At 47.4% G+C, this 21,642-nt stretch overlaps 1 protein-coding gene across 1 annotated transcript in view; it reads left to right on the plus strand.

Annotated features, from left to right (window-relative positions):
* Positions 1-21,642, plus strand: part of C5H10orf90 (chromosome 5 C10orf90 homolog) — a 922,340-nt gene that overhangs the window by 803,020 nt on the left and 97,678 nt on the right. The window contains exon 5 of the mRNA XM_086920249.1: positions 3,469-3,632. Coding sequence (XP_086776375.1) covers positions 3,469-3,632 — 164 coding nt within the window. The remainder of the gene's footprint in view (positions 1-3,468; positions 3,633-21,642) is intronic.

The raw sequence follows: 21,642 nt of genomic DNA on the forward strand, positions 1-21,642 counted from the left end.
TTTGATTAAGCAAATTGGAGGGCTTGTTACTACAAATTGATGTTGTACATCTTACCCTATGATTTTCTACTTCTTTACTTGTAGTAACATGGGACTGGGTTAGCTGTGAACATTGTGCTTTGGAATGAGCATCAGCCCCAAATACTTAGGGAATTAAAAAAAGGCCACAGGTTTACGAAGCACAGAAAAAGACTAGGTGCACGTTGAGACATCACAAATAGTTTGTATGCATTTGTGTATGTTTTAGCATCTGTTTGAATGTTTAATCAGACATATTGATATTGCCAATGCTTGTTTCTTAATTGAACATTATTTATTGCACTTATGTATTTGATTGGAACTGAGCATATTTGAAACGATACAGTAATGTATACCCTCATTGTTTTCTTAAGAAACTTTCTGGATCATTTAGACTTCACCACATTGGCCTCCTCTTCCGTGGCAGCGGATTGTCCACCACACTGAGAGCAATGCTTGATCTGCAGCCCTACGCTCTTTAATGTATATGTTAGCCCCCTCATCAAGCTCAGTCAAAGTAGCTGTGTTCTCCTACGCCGATGATACACAGTTAGTAGTTTCTATCTCATCGGACTTTGATAAAGAGGCCAGAAATTTCTGTAATTGCATGTCCCAAATGTATTGTGGATGCAGAATAATTGTCTGAAATTGAATACAGACAAAACGGAAGTGCTGCTTTTTGGAAAGGAGACCCCTTTCTTGAACGATTCATGGTGGCTGTTGAGCCTTGGCATGTTACCTACTCCTGTCCAGAAAGTTTGAAATTTAGGAGTCATATTTGAAACTAATTATCTTTTACGGAACAAATACATTCTATCACCTCTTCTGTTCTTATTGTGCTGAAGATTCTAAAAACAAATCTTCCCATTTATTCCCCATGACCTTTAGAAGACAGTTTTATCAGCTCTTATTTTCTCTAAGCTGGACTACTGCAATGATTTCTATCTGGGTGCTCAGAAATGTGTGATAAGGAAGCTGCAGACTCTGCAAAATGCAACAGTGAGAGTGCTTCTAAAAATTCCAAAAGTTAGTTCTGTGTCTGAATCGCTGCAAAATATTCACTGGCTTCCTGTACGAAAAAGGATTATTTTTAAAACCATGGGCATGGTTCAAAAGGCCCTTCATCGGCCCGGCCAAAGTATCTACAAGACTTTTTCTCTTGGTATAAGCCAAGTAGAAACCTTAGCTCCAGCTCATTGCGCTTTCTTAAAACTCATAGATCTAACAAAGCTAGATGGGGTAGGGCTTTCTCATATGTGCAGGTAAAGGTGGAACCTACTCCCTCTCTCGCTGCGAGCTCAGTCCTCCCTGATGTAATTTAGGAAGCAGCTGAAAACTTGGCTGTTTTTACGAAAGTAGTAGAATAGGCTGTCTCAAGTACCATGTTCAGGCCTAATGACTTATCAGTGTTCTGTTCCGCCCTCTCCTTCTTTCTTTTTTCTCTTTTCTTGAGAGCTACAACACCCTTAGGTATGTGTGCGCTTTATAAAATTAATTTAATTCATTCATTCATTCCATGGTATCACAAAAAGGACCTTTGTATTACTGAACACCTTGTGGGCAGTGGGGTTGTGTCATAACTGCTGGAAGGCAGGAGTGAGGCCTCCTTTACCAAAAAAAGCACCTGTTCTACCCCAGTGAGATGGCAAACTACCACCTAACCATACACATCCCGACAATGGCTAAAATGTGGGAGACAATTGTGGCAAAACAGATGTATACATTTCTGAAGGAGTTTGGTGCATTTTATCCCTGGGACCTAGGCTTACCTCTGTTGCAGGGATTCGGTTTAGAAACAGATTTATTACTGAGATCACAGAATGTCAGTATGTAGGGTTGAGTCACCATACCACATCAGTACTGATGGGCCTAATTCCTGCGCAATATTTATTGAAACTATTGTGCTCTATCATGAAGCAACTTATCTGCAATTAGGAAACATATGCAACTTAGTAACATGATTAGCATTATCAGTAGACTGTACACAATGAAAAGCCCTACCAAGGCAAATGATATATTTTCCAAAGCCTAGCCTCACTACTTGAGCACAAATGATACATCATGGATCTCTGGGATTATTGCCGGGCCCCATTCCTGGCATTTGTAGTTAGCTGATCTGCATCTCAGATTGTGCAAGGTTTGCAAGCTCATTCCAGGGTCCTTCCTCTGCGAGAAATTCATCTCTCTAGTTTCAAAATGGCAAGTATCTGCTTATAAGAACTGCTGTTCTAGAAAACAGCAGCTGGGTCTCTTTGTTATGTCTATGTGTTAGGTGTGTTATTTGCCAACCGCACTGTAAAACAGGACACATTGTTATTTAACCTTGTTCCCAAATGGAGTCCCAGCAGAAAAGCTAACTGAAAAGCTAACTAGCAAAAAAAACATTCAGCCTATTTCTAGAATTATAATGTGACACAAAAATAAACGTGTAACTTTGTAACATGTGCAAAGCAGAAGCGGCCTACAAACAACAGTTGGGGAGAACTACAGTGGGCCCTATAGGGAACTCAAAACACCTCCCAGGAAAGGGACTGAAATGACTTTCCTGCTAGGCCCAGATGAGCTGAAGTGTATTAAAGCTGAACTAAATACTGCAGGAGTGATCCCTTTATACACTGCTGCTTTTGGTACTGTGAAACACTGTTTCTTGTTTAAATGTCGGAGGGAAGTTGGTGTTGGTGGCATGGTAGATGGATTTGCATCCTTCCTAGATGGAATACACAATCGATTTAAAACCAAATAGCGCCCTTGAGAATTAATTTAAAATGCCTCTGCATGATACAAAAATACTTCTATGAGCCTAAATGGGCTCTGCGACCAGAATGCGCAGCATGCACACCAACCTTTGCTTCAAAAGGCACACCATCCAGAGCTTCCCTGAAGCACATCTTTTAATACTCTTGTGACAAGCATTATTAGTGTTCCTTAGTGAGTATCACCTCTTGTTGCTCTGATGCATATCACTATGTGTCCTTTGTTTCACACCATCCTGTGCTTTGCTGATCATGTATATCACTGTGATTCCACAGCTGTATATGACTGTTGTTCAGTGTGCATTGATTCTTATATTTTTGTTGTTGGGTTTCCCTGGGTGTTGGAATGACTGGAAGACTTTCTGAAAGCAGGTTTTGGTTAGTGTGTTGTGTTGCGGCTTATGTGCATTCTCAAAGAATGTGTGTGCACTCATATACTGTGAGCCCGTTTAAAAGCTAACCTATTGTATTTGTCAGTGCTTATTTCACTTGAGGTGGTTTTTGTTTGGTAATTATGATAACAACTTTTTTTATATTTTTCTCCCTACTCTGTGTGTTTTCTACAGTATAAACTATGAGTAGTTTTATTGCAAACACATGTAGGAGTTTAACTTCATAGCCATATTTGATATGTGCCAGTTAGCCACTCTATTAATCTGTTAACCAAAAGCAAAATGTGTACTTTTAATATCTATAGGAAACATCTCACTATGGCATTACAATGAAGATAAAGACAATGACCAACAAAACAAATCAGCCAAACATCTTCCAGCTATTACCTTGGAGAGGCAAAGAGAATGCGAACTATTTCACACATCATTGGGCCCGGTAATCCTGAAGTCGAGGCAACTGACTCTAAGGGTAAAATAAAACTAGTATTTCATTCAAGAAATGTGTGAGCTTGCGTATATCATTAATTGTACTTCACCATGGACATCCCTTCTTCACTTTCTCCCTCGGGAGTAGTGCTTCTGCTATTGAACATGATTTCAGGTTTGTGAAAATTACCATTGTATTAGGTAGTTGTACTAAGGCATGTGCTATAATTTCGAGTCATTCACACCGTAACTTAAATGCTTAGGAGAACAATACTAAGATAGTTATGACCAGGTGGGTACACAAATAAGACGTTTTTAATGATTTTCCGTGACGACCAACAAGTCCCGGCCCTCCATAAATTGTACAATGGAATTCAACAAAAGTTGTAAAACTCTTGCTGTCCTCGCCATGAGGACAGCGTATTCAGCGTACAAGAGGACCGGCAAACTTTGGTTACGAGTGTGATTCCCTCCGTAATGGGGCAGGGGAATATCGCGGTCTGATTGCAGAAGGACCGCCAGCCATGGCGGTGACGGACCTTCCGCAATCGTAATCGGACCATTAGTCTCTGGAATGACTGTCAAGAATCCTCAGAGGGGCAAAGCAGTTTGTTGGCTCCACGTCATGGATAGGCACTGGACATGATCTCAGTGAAGCCCTTGACTTTTGGCCAAAGAGTTCAGAGCTGGAGAAGTTTGAATTTCGCGCCCATGTAAGGTCACTATCCGTCCAAATATTTTTGTCACCTTCACTGGGTAAAGATTTCTAGATTCATTCTCAGTAACTTTTTTGGAGCTTGGATTATTTCATTGGTGCAAGAAGGGCTCCACAGGCCAGATACCTTCTTCACAAGGTCCTGCTGAATCGGATTTGCACTACAGAAAAGCTCAGACTGGGAGCAACCTGTATGTCTTTGGCCCAGCAGCAATGAACCTTCGTTGATCGGTCTGGGGCAGCTGGCGGTTCTTGTAGTCAAAAAGTTTCTAAATCCCAGCTTTCAGCACATGTTAGCAGTAGTACACGTTTACACCAGCCAAGGGTCGAAGACATTGGGCACAGCACCTGGGTGTCAAGACTCACTCCAGCAGCAGGGCCCAGACCAGGTCAAGTTGTAATTGGTTAAGTGGGCAGTCACAGGAAAAGCCCCTTGTAGCTTGTTGTGTCCTTTAGCTGGAACTGGAGGTAATGTATTTAATGTAACACAGGTTTGTAGAGCACAAAACTTGTGACCTGTGAGGTTATCCAGGCACCGATTAAGTGCAAATTCTGCAAGAAGGATCAGTTGAAGAGCCAGGTTTACAGTTTCTTGTGGAAATCCATAAGTGACGAGGCTTTCCTGATGTGCTGGGGGAGGTTGTTCCAGGAATTAGCTGCCAGGTAAGAGAAGGCCCTACCTCCAGTCTTGCTTCTATGGATACGAGTGGAGGGGGAAAGCAGGAGCGATGCAGAGTGGGCATTCCTGGTCCGTTGGTGGAAGTGTAGACGGTAGTTGAGGTAGGTGGCACCCTGGTTGTGAAGTGCCTTGTAGGTGTGGGTGAGCATCTTGAACTGGCAGCGATTCTGAATGGGGAGCCAGTATAGTTTACGGAGGTGAGGTTTGTTGTGCTATTGGCGAGGAATGTTGAGCTTTAGTCTGATGGTGACGTCTTGGATGGTTTGTAGCTTGTCTAGCAGGTGTGCAGAGATCCTGTAGTGGAGGGCATTGCCATGGAAAACAGACGGAGGTGGCGCTTTGGTTTGATGTTTCATGATGAGGTTGGTGACCAGAATGATGCCCAGGTTTCTGCCGTGGTCGGATGGTGAGAAGGTGGGGCCTACTTCTGTGAGCTACAAGTTGGAATCCCGGGTGAGTTATTGTTGCTGAATACCTGTACTTCTGGCTTGTCCGCATTGTGTTTGAGGCAGTTGTTTTTCATCCAGTTGGCCATGTTGGACATGCACATTTTTAAATTACTTTTGGTGGTGTTGGTGTCTTCTGAAAAGGATAGAAGGAGTTGGGTGTCGTCAGCGCAAGAGAGGATGTTGAGTCTATGGGTCTAAATGATACTTCATAGATGATTTGTGTATTCCTTGAAAAGAGTGGGACTGAGGGAACAGCCTTGTTGAACTCCGCAGATGAGGTCCTTGAATGGCTGGAGTTTGACCCGTTGTTTTCTTCTGGTCAGAAAGGAGGCTATTCACTTGAGAGCTGGGTCTTGGATTCTGGTTTCTTGGAGTCTGGAGATACGTGTGTTGTGAGAGACTGTGTCGGAGCTGGAGGAGAAGTCCAGGAGGATGAGTGCAGCCGTGTGATCTCAATCTTGCATGGTACCAATGTTGCCTGAAGATGCCATGAAAGCCATCTCGCTCCTGTGGTTGCTGTGGAAACCTGTTGGTGAGTTGTCCAAAAGTTTGTGGTGTTCACAGTAGTGGGAGAGCTAATGGTTGATGGCCTTTTCTATGACTTTGGCTGGGAATGCCAGCAAGGAGATAGGTCGGTAGTTGATGAGGACTTTAGGGCCCTAGATTGTTTCTTGAGGAGCGGGGTGAACTCTGCAAGTTTTAAGGCAACCAGGACTGTGGCTGTAATGAAGGAGGTGTTGATAACAGTTGTCAGTGCATTGCTTATCATGGGACTCCCTAGGTTGAAGAGTGGGTGGATGCCATTATAGACGCTGTGTCTTTGTTAGTCATAGGGATACACTCTGTGAATGGGGTGGACTTAGTGGTGGAGGCAAGTAATGAGGTAGGGTGTGGTTGAGGGTTGAAGTTCTTGAAGATTTTGGCTATCTTGACTTAAAAGAAGTCAGAGAATTGGTTGCAGAAACCTTGTGATGGGGTAATGGAGTTGGAGGTGGCTGCCAGATTGGTGAATTACTTCACGATGGGGAAGAGTTCTTTGAAGTTATTGTTGCTGACTTCAATCTTCTAGGTCAGCGCTTTCTTCTTGGCCTCTTTCAGTTCATGGTGGTAGCTCCTGAGTGAGGTCTCGAGGGCCCTCCTGGAAGTGGGTTCTGGTGAAGTTCTCCACTTTCTTTCTAACTGTTTGCATCTCCTCTTAGACTCTCTGAGTGCATCGGTGTACCAGCTTGCATGTTTGTTGTCCTCTTTGGATTGGCGTATATGAGGGGGTGCAAGGATGTTGGCGCTAATGGAGATCTAGTTATTTAAACAGTCTGTGTTTCTGTTGGTGTTGTTGGAGAAGATGGGAAGTGAAGTTGGAAGGTGTTGAGCAATGCAAAATCTGTCACCTTCTTCCAGTTGCGGTGTGTGGGGTCAAGTGGCCCGATTCACAGAATGAACTTAAGACTTAATCCTAAACTTACTACTGTTTTGGTATTCACAGATTGCACTTACTACTTTTGGTATTCACAGAATGCACTTACTACTTTTGGTATTCACAGAATGAACTTGCTCATTTCGGTATTCACAGAAGTTAGGACTCCTAACTGTAGGACTCCTAAATCCCTTCTGTGAATACCAAAAGTCTTAAAATTAGGATTTTTCTCAATTTAGTAGTAGTAAAGTTAGGACTACTAACTTTAGGACGCCTAAATGCCTTCTGTGAATACCCAAAGTCTTAAATTTAGGATTTTTCTCAATTTAGTAGTAGTAAAGTTAGGACTACTAACTTTAGGACGCCTAAATGCCTTCTGTGAATACCAAAAGTCTTAAAATTAGGATTTTTCTCAATTTAGTAGTAGTAAAGTTAGTAGTCCTAACTTTACTACTACTAAATTGAGAAAAATCGTAATTTTAGGACTTTCGGTATTCACAGAAGGCATTTAGGAGTCCTAAAGTTAGGAGTCCTAACTTTACTACTACTAAATTGAGAAAAATCCTAATTTTAAGACTTTCGGTATTCACAGAAGGCATTTAGGAGTCCTAAAGTTAGTGAATACCGAAATAAGTAAGTTCTTTCTGTGAATACCAAAAGTAGTAAGTGCAATCTGTGAATACCAAAACAGTAGTAAGTTTAGGATTGAGTCTTAAGTTCATTCTGTGAATCGGGCCCAAGATGTTGAAGTATATGATGAAGTGGTCTGTCCCTGTGAGTGGGGAGATGTAACTGACCTTGATTTTGTCACTGGAGGTAAAGATGGGGTCCAGGGTGTGCGTATACCCTTTCACAAGCTGAGTGATTCCAATGTTTTTTAGGCTGTCTAGTAGATCTGTGGTTTTGGAATCAGTGGGGTCGTTGAGGTGAAAGTTGAGGTTGACTTAGAGTAAGATGTCTTTGGATTTTATTGCTAATGTGGTGCTGAGGTTGGTAAATAAGTTGCTGAAGTTTTTGCAGGATCCTGGTGGCTGGTATGCGAGGATCCCCCTGATGGTGGTTTTACTGTTCATCTGGAGCTTGAAATGTAGGTGTTCTAAGAATGTATTTTCTGGGTCATTGGTGGCAGGACATGTAATGGTGTCTCTGTGGATGATGGCAATGCCACCACCTGGTTTTGTGGTTTGTTCCTGGTGTAGGATCTTGTATCCTTGGGGAATGGTGTTGGAGATGTCAGTGGCAGTTGGAGGGATTAGCCAGGTCTGTATGAGGAAGGCGAGGTCTGTTGGATGGGAGTGGATGATGTCCCAGACCACAGTTGCATGCTTGTTGAGAGAGCAGGTGTTGAGGACCATGCATGCAGGTGATGTTGGTGAGCAGGCGAGGAATTGTGCGAAGTGTGGGTCAGTGTGGTGGAGTCAGGAGTGATGCTGTGTTAGTGGGTGTGGCTGAATGGCAGTTGAAGCGACAGTGTAAGCGTGTGAAAGAACTAACCGCAAAGTGGGCTGCGGTGAGGCAGCAGTGGTCTTTTTGGTGTCTGTGGTTGAGACGAAGGAGTTCTTTGGGGCATATCTGTGGCCAGCCGGTGGACCAAGTTTCCTAGCGTTGGGCGTGGTCCAGGTGAGCACGGGTGCAGACGGGCTTGCCTTTGGCACACATTTGGCACACCAGCAGCACGTCCACTGCGCAGTTGTGCTGTGACATGCATCAGTAAGTCCTGGGGTAGGCAGGCTAGGAATCTGCAGAAACGGGGAGGGTTGGAACTGGGCAGCAGCAGAGCAGGAAGCAAGCAACAAGCAGGTAACAGCTGGAACCAGACAGAACTAGTCAAAGCTAGCCCAGGAATTAGTCCAAGCAGAGGGAAGCTGTCGCTCATTGCGGTTGCGCTGCAGCCTGCATTAAGTATGTCCTGGGTGGGCAGGGCTAGGAATCGGCGGGAACTGGAATGGCAGGAGCTGGGAATCGGTAGTGCAGGCAGCAAGCAGGTAGCAGCTGGAACCAGGCAGAAGTAGACGAAGCTGGCCCAGGAACTATTCCATGCAGAGGAACATGTAAGCTAAGGCTCACTGGGTGCCTGGGTGCCTACTCTGTGCGGTCGCACTGCAGTCAGTATTTATTAGGTCATGTGGTGGGTGGGGCTATCAATAATTAGGAACGGGTAGGGCAGGAACAGGGCAGTGGCGGTGCAGGTAGCAAGCAACAAGCAGGTAACAGCTGGAACCGAGCAGAATAGACTAAGCTAGTCCAAGAACTAGTCTAGGCACTGTAACAGGCAAGCTAAGGATCACTGGGTGCACAGGTGCCTACCTTGCTTATAATCCTTGGAGTCCACTTCTTTGTTCTGGGTACAAGAGGGAGAGCAGGCCTAGACTTTTAGGCACTTCACAGGTCACAAACAGCAAGTCCAATCTCTTCTGTTGTTCGATATTTTCAGAAATTATGCCACATTTATGCCTGGAACCAGCATGTGGGTGGGGTTGACGCCTTGCTCTTCCCAAGCGAATTGGGTAAAGGTTTCCAGGAGTAACCCTACACACTTTTGCAGCACTCCCTGTGCACTCTACTGCAAACAATACCACAGGACCACTCTCTGCCTAAAACCAAGATGGAGATTCCCTTCTTCCCTTGTGCAGAGTATTTGTGCCTACCACATGAGATGTGTCAATGGAAATGAGCAACCTCTAAGATCACTCTAAACCAGTTCTGGGGGCTACTTCTGTCCCACTGGGACAGTTGCCTGTCTGACTGGGGGAACAAAGGAAGCGCCTGCCTAGGTATCAGCTAACATTTGCCTGTGACAAGGTAGGCCTCTTTGCAGGAAGTCAAGTTTCTGGGTACAGTCCACTTGCCATACTGCCAAGGGAACAACAACACCTTGCCACACCAAGGCCCTTCACCCCTGCTCCAGGAGGAAGTTCTCAATGCATCAAAGGGGCTAGTCAGCTGCTGGATGACAATTGGAGCTCATGAAAATGGACCTCCAGAGTCTTTAGGCAAGAAAAAGGTAACTTTCTAAAAGTATATTTTCCAAAATTATTGCAAACACAACTTCACCAGTGAATTTGAATTGCCATAAATATTTCAAAAATTCCAAGAATGCATTTTTTAACTGTTTCCTTGCTGACGATAACATTATTAATATTGTATTCAAGAGGAGCCAAGATGGCGGACGGGACGGACGTGTGAGCTCCCGGCTCCGCAAGCCGTCTGCCTTGCAGCACTATCCTGTTCTTTATCCGATCTCACACCGTGTCCGAATTGAGGGGAAGAATGCCCAGAAGCGGACTGCTTTCTTTTGCTACCTCCGCCGTCTAATTTGGAGCGGAACTCGCTGAGTTCGCCGACCTCCGGAGCTGCCCGGGTGGCTGTGCCGATCGCCACCGCAGGACAACGCAGGACCTGGCCGGCAGAGGAGAGGGGGAGGTGCGGTTGACTACGGGAGCATGGCGACCGCTGAAATGACCAGCACATATCTCTCCCGGTGCAGAGTGACTCCCCTTTGCTGAGGTGCGTGTCTGTGTGTAGTTATAGCCCTCCACGCAGCGCTTCCCCCCGCTCCGCTACCCACCGCCTGGACAATCGCCATCTTGGGGCGATTCCCGACTGCTTCACGCCCGCATTGAGGAAGGCGGTGAGGCGATTCTTGAGTATGGCGAACCCCTTGCTGTGAGCTCTAACCGCTTGCTCTCTCCATAGCGAGATCGCCCCCCTCTCCTTATTACAGACTTCCTAAGGGGCTACAATGGCGCCCGTCCCTAGGGACGAGGAGAAGGCTGCTCCACCACTCCTGTCGAGCGCTGCCCTGTCTGCGTCCGGACTGGAGGCGGACCCCAGGGCAGCGCCGCATGCAGCGGATCTGCTGCTATCTCGGAACACTCCGACATATGGGGATATCCTTAACGCCCTTGTGGACGTGGGGACAATATGGCGACGGAACGCTCAAGCACTACTGGAGAAGATCGAGGGAGCGTCCTCTGGTGCAACGCGACCGGGGCCGGCCGGCCCCCTGCTGCCCCCAATGTATCCTGGCAGAGGTACACAGTTACAGCATGAGAGGGCTGAGGTGCGCAGTGTCCCTGGCAACATTGTTGTTGGTTTTCTCCTCGGCGTGTATCCTGATACAGTGTTGCCCCCCACTTTGAGAACAGCGACTCTATTTCCACAAGGGCTCCGTACATCGATCTTCCAGTCCCTGCCCTCCTCTGAGTTGCTTGCCTTCGGTGCCGTTTTTCTGCGGTGGTGGAGTGTGTGCTGTCGGGGACTGACGGGGATGCTCGACAGACTTGTTGCTGGACCTGATGGTGACCGGGGACGCCCCTATCCGTCTCCTTTGTTTTCTTCTGATCTGGAGCGGCCATTTTGCCCTATTGCTCTATCCGGGGAATGCCCGGAGCGATGGCCAGCCCTGAAGGGACTTTGCCGTTCAGGACAGGGCTGAAGATGTTCCCTCGTTGGTTTCGCTCAGATGGACGATGGAGACCCGGACTGAACTGCGTTTTGATATGCTGTCTGTATTTAGCGTGCTCCTTTCTCCCCGCTTTAATTCATACTTTCTGGTATTGTTCTCTGTTTTTCTGCGCGGTGTTGGACTGTCTAGTGGAGTCTCGGACTTTGGCGCTTCCTCTGCATATGCTACAGTAATATCCCTTCTCATCTCGATTTGTGGTTCTAGCTTATTGTGATTCTTCATGTATGAGATGGTACAGTGTAATGTTGATTGGGGACTCTTGGGTACATTGTATTTGGCCCCCCTCCGGTAATCATGAACCTATCCTTGCTACTGTGTATGGGGGGGGTGATGTTTTTCGGCTGGCGGAGTTCGGGAGATTTGGTGTTTAGTGGGCTCCTCCCCACTTTCCCTTCCCTTTTTCTTTCTCTATGAGAGTTTTAGATTAGATTAGTCTTTTCTTACTCTCTATTCCTTATGTGGGTTCTCTTGGGGCGACAGGCACGTTAGTAGGGGGGGGTGGGCCGTAGCCTCTTCGACGTGCAGGGTGGGGGGTTTGGGTTTTTACTTTCTCTTTTTGTTTCTATGGCCTTCTTCTTATCTTCACTCTTATTTTCTCTCTCTTCCTATATATCTCGGGTCAGACGGGAGGTTGGGTTTGGTTCCTCACGGGATGTTCTTTGTGGTTTGCGTCTAAGTCTGTATCACATGGTTTATTGATTCCATTATTAAGTTTTTGATTAACTGCATCTTCATTGAATGCTTACAGAACTTGCTTTTCCTTCCTTTCTCCACTATCGTCTGAGGGCGCATAGCCTGTTATGACTTTTCCCATGTAACGAATGTCCCTCTTATGTGTCCTTAGATCCTTTCTAGTTGCTATATAATGAACCCTTCCATATCCTATCATATTGTGGGCAATCTAGATTGTAAATCCTGTTGTGATATATTGACTGGGCGGGCGCCTATTGGGGCGACATCTATTCCTGTGCTTGTGTGTCCTTACTGTAAACGATTTACGCCAATCCTTTGTTAGCGATGTATAATTGGCAGATCTCCTTCACGTGGCTTGCCCGCTCAGCTACCCTGTCTGACTTTAGGGTGATTCGTCAAAAACATAAAATGAAACCCTCTTTATCCTTTTCCTGTGACTCCTTGCTAATCCACCGTAGTGTTTTTACCTTTTACTTGTTGCACCGCAAGGTTCTCCGGAATGGTTGTATGTTGTCATAGCGGCCGGCCCGCAGTGGTTGTAGGCTGACGCTGTGTACTGTGTTCTTAAAATAAAGGTTTTCAAAAAAAAAAAAAAAAAAAAAAAAAAAATATTGTATTCAAGTTCTTTACTATGCATCCAGCAACACTGCTACAATGTAAATGGCTTTGGAGCCTTTTCACTGTTAGAACATTTGTAACATTAAACTTCAACATGTCCTACTTTTAAATACCATGCACCCTGCTCCATGAGCATTGAGACCTACTTAGGAGTACCTTAATGATATTTAAAGGGAAGGTTTTGACCTGTTAAATTAGGTTGGTTTGCCAAGTCATATTTTCAGTTTCAAACCTGCAACATCCAGGCAACAAATGGTAGGTGTTTATGTAACAAAAAAGGGATCCCCTAAATGAATTTCCTAAATTAGGGAGTATAATATTATGTGCAAAAATCATTTAGGAAATGAATAACTGAGTGGACATAGATAGACATACAGAAAGACCAAATAGAAGAAAGAATATTTTAGTAAAATATATATTTTTATTGTTTTGTTTTGTATAGGATGCATTTATTTAAACATGAAAAAAGAGAAAGATGTACACAATGTGGCATCATCTAGTTGCTTATGGATTGCCTATGTATCATGCTGCTAATGATAATGCAGCTGATTTCAAGGGCTAATCATGCACACATGTTCATTCATTGTTTTTGATAAGTCGAAACATGATATTGTTCGATATACAACTTAAATATGTGTGCCAGCAATAGATGGCCTATAGCAATAAAATTAAACATAAAGAAATGAAAAAGACATAATCATGACTATCATAATTCACACGTGTTTCGGCTTGACGCCTTCATTGGGTAGCCATGATGATCAAAGAATAAAATCTGTGATTTATTTACAAAGGGCCACAGAGAGTCTCTTTTCAAAACAGATTACGACACCTGGATATCTATTACAGCCACGTTTTTGGTGTCCTCCCGACCCAACTGGGGCTAACAACACTTACTTATTATTCCCAGGTAAGAAATAGAAGCCATTATTATCATCACATACGGGTGAGATCTAGGTTAGGTTATCTAACCTCAGCTGATACCACCTTTTAGAGATTTTCGCACTGCGCACATACATCTAACCGGTTAGTGCTGTATCAATATACATGCGCGATTTAGGACCAATTAGACCATTGGCATATCTGTTTATGAGCATTTCTTTAGTAATACTGTTGATATTCCCTATCACACTATTCCATCATATGCTTCCTTCCACAAACTGTTTAGGATGCTGACCTTTGGACTGTCCCTTGCTGGTCTACATTTGACAGATTTTAGTGACTTGTTGCACTCACTTATCAAGGTATCGAGCATGTGTCCACACTAAGGGCCCCATGAGGATGGCGGGCGGATTCCCCCCACTGGGCCAGGTAGTCACCGCCGGCCCGGCGGGGGCAATCCACCCGCCATCCCCGCAGAAAAGACCCCTGCCATATCACAATGGCTGGGGGGTCCGCGGCGACGGAAAGACTGTCCGTCGCTTTTCCGACCTGTCGACATGTCGACTGGGCGGAAAAGGGTTCAATATGGTGGCGTGTCTGACAGACACCACCAGCCATATTACAATGTGGCCTTCAACATGCCTTTCCGTGGCAATGAAGGCATCCGGAGTCTGCTTGGGGGCCCGTTGTGGCCCCCCCGGGACTCCGGGGTGTGGGGGGTGCACATGAGGGGCACCTATGGTATCCCCCTGCCTTTCAATGAACAACGTGGCAGGCACCGCGCGGTGCCTGTCACATTGTGCATTGAAACACACAACCTACCTCTGTGGCATTGCTGCGGGCGGTGCTCTCTGGACCGCCCGCCGCAATGTTGCAGATGCCCAATGCGCCCGCCATTGTGGCAGCTGGCAGGCACATGCAAATCGGGAGTGCGGGACCCCCACAACCTTAGCAGGCGGTCCCAGTTGCCGAGGGTATGGCGGGCAGACAAAGTCCGCCCGCCATACTAATGGGGCCCTAAATGTTAAGAAAATTCAGGGCCTAGCTTTTTGAATCTCCTTCTGGGTCAGGTTGTCATTCATCATTTTCTGGTTACCTAACGTTATTTCGCACGGATAAGCACTTTCCATTCACAATAAAGCTTTGGGAGAGGTGCTTTGAGTTTTCCATCACTCACTCTCACTCCATCCACTCCTAACCCTGTCTATACCGACCCTCTCTCATTTTCTTCCCCCATCTTCTACCATTGGCTAACTCTTTTTCTCCTAATCTTTGGTGAATTTTAATCGGACTGGTGACAGACACATTTTAAATATCTGTTACCTTAATATTATATTTGTAAATGAGTAGGAGCTTTTCTCTTTAAGACCAATATCAATGTTTGTATTTTATGCTTTTTCACACATTTTGTTCTTTGATCATCATGGCTACCTGATGAAGGCGCCAAGCCGAAACACGCTTAGACATGAATTATGATAGCCATGATTATGTATTTTTCATTTCTTTAGGTTTAATTTTATTGCTGTAGGCCATCTATTGTTGGCACACATATCTAAGTTCTATATCGAACAATATCATTTTTTGACTTATTAAAAAGAGCATAGGCCATGTGTGAATGAACATGTGTGCATGATTAGCCCTTGAAATCAGCTGCATTATCATTAGCCGCATGATACATATGCAATCCATAGGCAACTAGATGATGCCAAATTGTGTACATCTTTCTCTTTTTTTCAATGCATCCTTTATAAAAACAAAACAATAAAAATATATATTTTTCTTTAATATTCTTTCTTATATTTGGTCTTTCTGTATGTCTATCTATGTCCACTTGGTTAGTCATTTCCTAAATGATTTTTGCACATAACAAATGGTAGGTGTGCAATCATGTTTGTACTGTCACTGTAGTGGGTTGCACAATGGCTGCAGCCCCCTGGTTATACTATGGTGTACTATGTACTAGTAATTTATAGGTAAGTTATATATGCCAATCAGAGGTATGAATTTTATCATGCTGAAGGGGAAGCATAGGCATTTCACAACCAGGTTTCAGGGGGAAAGCGCACGGAGTTCTACAGTCAGCAAAAACAGTCAAAGCAAAAATCTGATGGTGCACTACACAATAGAAGTTAAATAGAAGTTAATTTTCAACAGCACGGCCCCAATATTCCTGCTAGTAAAACATAAAGGGTATTCTCAGTAAAGTACTCTGTATTCCTTACAAGAAGAAAACCATGAGTCACACCTCCTTCTCGGTATAAGCCACTAAACTCACTTCTAGCGAGGCTACAAGCTACTAAAAATCACTTGACTTTCAGGAGAATGGTGAACACTTGCCATTTTCCTACCTGAATCTGCTGGAAATCAACAGACCATTCTCACTTTACTACCACTCTGGCAAACTAACAACCATTTTCCTAGTTGGTAAGTGTAGAAATTCTATTCTCTACTGTACTTATAGAGCGCATGGCTACCCTTAGGCATCCCAGTGTTGGTAGTGCGTCACAACTGGTTTAGAGAGGGTTAAAGGGATCTGGTCTGGAAGAGCCAAGTCTTAAGAAGTTTTCGGATGGGATGTGCCTTTTTGGCTAATCTAAGAGAACCATTCCATAGTTTAGTTGCATTGTAGGCAAAAAAGCGACCTCCAACTTTTGCAAATCTGATCCTAGGATCTGTGGCTAGATGGGCGATGGATGAGCGCACGATTATACCGGGAAGATAGAGTGCTACTAAAGTATGGGAGATCAAGGGCCCTTTATTGAGGAGTGCCCTATGGGCGATACACAGTGATTTGAACATAATCCCTTCCACACCTGGTAGCCAAAAAAGGGAATCCAGGGCTTGTCGGGCGGCTTGATGTCTATGAAAGATCACATCAAACACTCTGCCAAAGGAGCATTTTATCACTAAAACACCTCAAGAAAATTAAACCTTTTATCTTCCCCGATGATTTCAAGACAGTAGTCTAATCCCTAGTCCTCTCTAAACGTCAATGGGAACGCCATGTTCACAGAGATGCCAAAGATTCACCTAGCCCCACCAAAGTCAGTCCTAAACATAGCAGCCTGGCTCATAACAGGTGTTAAATGTTTTGAACACATCACACCAGCCCTCAAGTCCCTCAACTAGCTACCCATTGAAGGACGATGTACTTAAAAGACTGCCTGACTTACACACAAAGACCTTTACCTACATTCCTACATCTATCTAAACAACAAACCTATGAAAGCAGGAAAATCCAGAACTCTGAGAAGCTCCAACTCACTTCTTCTCATTCTTCCGCAACTGAAAGGGAAAATCACCCAAACTCAATCTTTTTCTGGTAATGTAGCCAGGATTTTGAATGCACCCCCTAGAGACCTTTGAAGTAACTCCTCCTTCTCCTGTTTAAAAAGGGACCTGAAATGTCTTCTCCTCCACAAATATTTTACCTCTCAAACCAATTGAACTAGGCTTCAATAGCCCACTCTCCTCATGAATTGGTCATCTGTGATAGCTGGTTATTTGATTGTTTCAACTACCTAACATATCATTCACTCCTTTACTGTAAGCTGTCTTGAAAGTTATGCTTGTTATTTTATGCATCCTATGTTATGCTACACTATGCTATTTCTTTTATGTAAAGCGCTCTGATACCTTGGGTCTAGCTAGTGCTATATAAAACTTATAAATAAAATAAATAAATAGGTAGATTGCACAAAATCCAAGCATCAGAGTGCACAAAGCTAGGTAGCAGAGTTCTGGATCACCTGCTGTTTTCTTATTGTCATCTTTGGGGTACCCAAGAATCAAGAGTTACTGTAGTCCCGGTGAGAAAGACTAATAGCCTGAACCAATATTCTCTTCGCAATCGGAGGAAGGAGAGGGAGAACATTTTAAAGCATCCTTAGTAGACCAAAACAGATGGCTGAGAGCTTTACTGCTTCGGTCTTAAAGCTCAGAGATTTGTCCAGCCACATTCCAAGACACTTCATAGCAGTTTTGGGGCAGGAGGGGCGCCTAGACAACTTGGCCAATTCAGATTACATGAGGGTGATAAGTTGTTTCCTAGCATCATGAGCTCTGTCTTGGGGGGCGTGGCTTGGGCGCCGATGGCGATGGTCGCCTGAGAGCTCGGCTCCGGGACTAAGCCCGAGATTATCCTGAACATCGGAGGCTGAGGGGCACCCCAGACCCCGCATTCGGTTGTGCGAGGCGACGACACCCTGCCGGGGGCCTTAGTGGAGTTTGGACGGGGGCTGCTCCGAAGAAATGCCGAAGTTTGCGGAGTTGCGGAGTGCGACCCAACATGGAGCCCGGATTCCTTTGTCCCCTTGATCGAAGTTACTGAGTTGAGGAGGTCTCGCGGGTGTCGGCTGGCACCCGGCTTCACCATCCTCGGTTGTTTTGGACATTGGACATTGACGGGCTCGGACTTTCTACAACGGGTTCACACTCGATTAGACGACCGGGCGGGTGCCCACGCACTGGAGGGCACCGGGTGTGGGAGCCCTCGGCTACAGGCGGTGGTCCGCATCGCGACTCCGCAACCAGCTACGTCCTCCCGGCCAATCCAACTACATGGGAGGCGCGACACTCTGGCGCCACGGAACAACCGAGGGAGTTGGTGGCCCTCACCCGGGAGCTATAGAGGGTGAACGGGCCTGCCCGACCAGGCGACGGTTGTCTCCGCCCCCTCATCGGTGCCCTCGGACGACGTGGCGGTGGTGTGAGCCGAGGCGGCGGAGTCCCTACAGGCTCTGGAGAAGGAGATCGCCCAGACCCGACGTGAGAACGAATTCCCGGGAAGGTCGTGATCGACTCCTGTACACGGAGACGCATACTCCGGGACACCCACGGAGAGCCCCCGGCAGCATGGGGAAACCCAGAGGAGCCAAGGGATCCAACCAGACCACCTCGGACTCTGAAGCCCAGGACAAGGAAGAGCAAGGAGACCCCAAAAGACCTGATGGCGCACCACTGCAGCAACAGTTCGACCGAGTACTGGAGGCAATAGAGGCTACTCGGTCGGCCCTCCAACAGGACATTGCTCATGTGGCGACAGGCCTGGGCCTCCTTAGGGCGGACCATGGTAAACTCTCAGACCGGGTCAAGGAGGTGGAGGGCACGGTGAAAACTTTGGAACCGGCGCAGAGAACCCTGGCTGCGACGATAAAGGATGCCATGTCCCGAATCGAGACCCTCGAACGGAGGGCGGAGGATGCGGAAGGCCGCAACAGAAGGAACAACATTCGAGTGGTGGGCCTGCCGGAAAAAATCGAGGATGGCGATATGGTGCGATACTTGGAGACCTGGCTCCGAGACACGGTGGTCCCGGAGGGGCTGTCCTCCTTCTACACTCTAGAACGGGCCCACAGAGTTCCAGCACGACCCCCACAGCAGGGACGCACTCCAAGGCCGGTGGTGGCGCGGTTGCTACATTTTCGGGACAGAGACTTGATCCTAAACGCCGCCAGGCACAATGGCCCGTTCCAGGTTGCGAACAGTCAGGTGAACATCTTCCCTGACTACACCTACGAGACGCAGCGCAAGCGGTTCTCCTTCCTGGCGGTTAAGCGTGAACTCAGAAGTGAGGGCATCCAATATTCCCTCCTATTCCCTGCAAAGCTCCGCGTCATTGTCGACGACAAAACCCAGTTCTTCGACACCCCGGAGGAGGTCTGTGACTGGCTCGAACTGTATCGGACAGGGAAAGATGGTTTCGGCGCCTCGACCCAACGGGAGGATGAGCCGGAACAAAGGAGGCGATCCAAGAGAGTCAGAAATCGCCGCGGCCGCACGGGAGGGCCATCGACTGCGGAGACATCATCGGAGCGGAGGGGAGTGTTGGAGGTTCTGTCGGAACTATCGGGAGCAAGAGGTGAAACCCTCGGGGAGGAGGAAGAAAACCCGGGTGCTCAGGGGGCACCGTCGGACTCGGAGGATTCAGTGGCAGACAGTACCCATACACCGGTGATCACACCGAAGTCGGTGGAGGACCTTTTAGACGGACAAGGGTAACGGGGTACGCTGCCTTGTTTTGGGTGGGGGCCCGGCAGGGGGGAGGCGGTTGCCGTTCTTTATTGCTGACAACGGAGGAGGGAGGGTTGGGGGGCCTCTGCTCTTGCCCCAGGAGGTTTCGATACCGGGGGGGGGCTTGCTATAGTCCTGGTAGCCTGGGCGACGAGGGCCCACTGCCTCCGCCCAGCCCGCACCTGGCCCATAAGGCCTTCCTACGGTGGCGACCGTAGGACTAGTGGGGGTTTTGGGGTTGATACACGCCGAGGTTTGGATGGGATCTAGATGGTGCAGTTTGGGTCCTGTTCTGGGGTGGTTGGGGGGGGGCCTTGTTGGTTTTTGGGTGGTTTGGTTTTGGTTGGGGAAAATGGCCGCCATCAGCGCTGGGAGGATTGATGCCTTTTCTTTGGGGGGACCCAAACGGGAAGACTGTGCAAGAACACTCTGGGACAATGGCTGATGTTGCTAACTTGAAATGTGTTACTTGGAACGTGAGGGGGCTTCACACTATGTCCAGGCGTCACAAGGTCCATGCTTATTTAGTGCGTAGGGGAGTACAAATGGCGCTGCTGCAGGAAACGCATCTGAACAAGGCGGAAGGGGCGGCGCTTCAGCGTAGGTGGCGAGGGCAGGTCTTCTCCACGGCGTACTCTGCTTATGCCAGGGGGGCGCTAATATGGATTAGGGCAGGAGTCCCCTTTCAGGTCACGAGGACAGTGTTGGACCCAGAGGGGCGTTTCGTGGCCATCTCAGGCACTCTAGGAGGGAGGGATCTGAACGTTTGCTGTGTGTATGCTCCTAATGTTGACCAGACTGCCTTCCTTTCCAGGTTATCGGGCTCGCTGGCCCACTTTTTTGCCGGGCCCCTCCTGCTGGGGGGAGACTTTAACTCCGTAGTAGATGTGGACATGGACCGCTCGCATCCCCCGCTCCCCGATTCCCCAGTCCGGCGTACGGCCAAGGGTCGTCAGGATTGGCAGACCCGCTGGGGTTTGATGGACATTTGGAGGGCGCATCACCCCGCGACTAGAGATTATTCATACTTCTCGAGCCTCCATGAGCTACATGTCAGGCTAGATGGCTTTCTTGGTTCGCCCGAACTAGTTTCGGCAGCGGTCCGTTCGGAGTACCTATCGCGGACCATCTCGGACCATAACCCCCTCCTGCTGGACATTCGCTGGTTCCCCGGGACGCCGGCAGTACCCACCTGGAAGATGCGCCCCGAGATCCTCGAGGACAGTGTCTTCAAGGCGGGCCTAGGGGAGAAAATCACGGATTATTTTGCGTCCAACGGCGGTTCCGCAAGTACTAGGGCGTTCGAATGGGACGCTTTTAAGGTGGTGGTGAGGGGCTACTGTATCTCTAAGAAGGTGGGCATGAGGCGTGTTATCCTGGCTGATTTAGATACAGCGGACCGGGCACTCCGCGAGCTTGAGGTTAGCCGTCCCGGGCACCCGGAATTGCAAACGCAAACGGTAGAGGCGAGGGAGAAGGTAGCGGTGGAGGTCGAACGGCTCCGCTGTTTTGATTATAAGGCCTATACGGTCCGGTCTATTGCGGAGGGAGACAGGTCGAGTGCGTTGCTGGCGTGGTTGGCCAACCCCACGCGCCAGTCCCAGACGACGACAAATATGCGTAGGGCAGATGGGACCGAGGTATGCACCCAACCGGAGATTCTTAGTTGCTTCCGGCATTACTACGAAAGTTTGTACCGTAGTCGCTCCGCACGTGACCCAGATCGGCTTGATAACTATCTTAGCCCACTGGAACTCCGCACAGTAGGACAGGAAGTGGCTGAAACCCTGGGATCCGATATCGACTTAGGGGAGATCCGCGGGGCCATCAAACGGATGGCGAGAAACAAGACCCCGGGCCTAGATGGCCTCCCAGTGGAGTTCTATGCAGCTTACGCTGACCTGTTGGCCCCTCGGTTACTAGTGGTCTACAGGGAGGCGAAGAGGTTGGGTCGTCTCCCTGGCTCGATGTGTGAGGCGTTGGTGGTTCCTCTCCTCAAACCGGGCCGGGACTCGTCCGACCCGGGGTCTTACCGTCCCCTATCCATGTTGACGGTGGACTACAAAATATTGAGCAGCATCTTGGCCTCGAGGCTGCTGGGACATATGAGTTCCCTAGTACATGAG

This window comes from Lissotriton vulgaris, chromosome 5, assembly GCF_964263255.1.
Source record: "Lissotriton vulgaris chromosome 5, aLisVul1.2, whole genome shotgun sequence".
NCBI lineage: Eukaryota > Metazoa > Chordata > Amphibia > Caudata > Salamandridae > Lissotriton > Lissotriton vulgaris.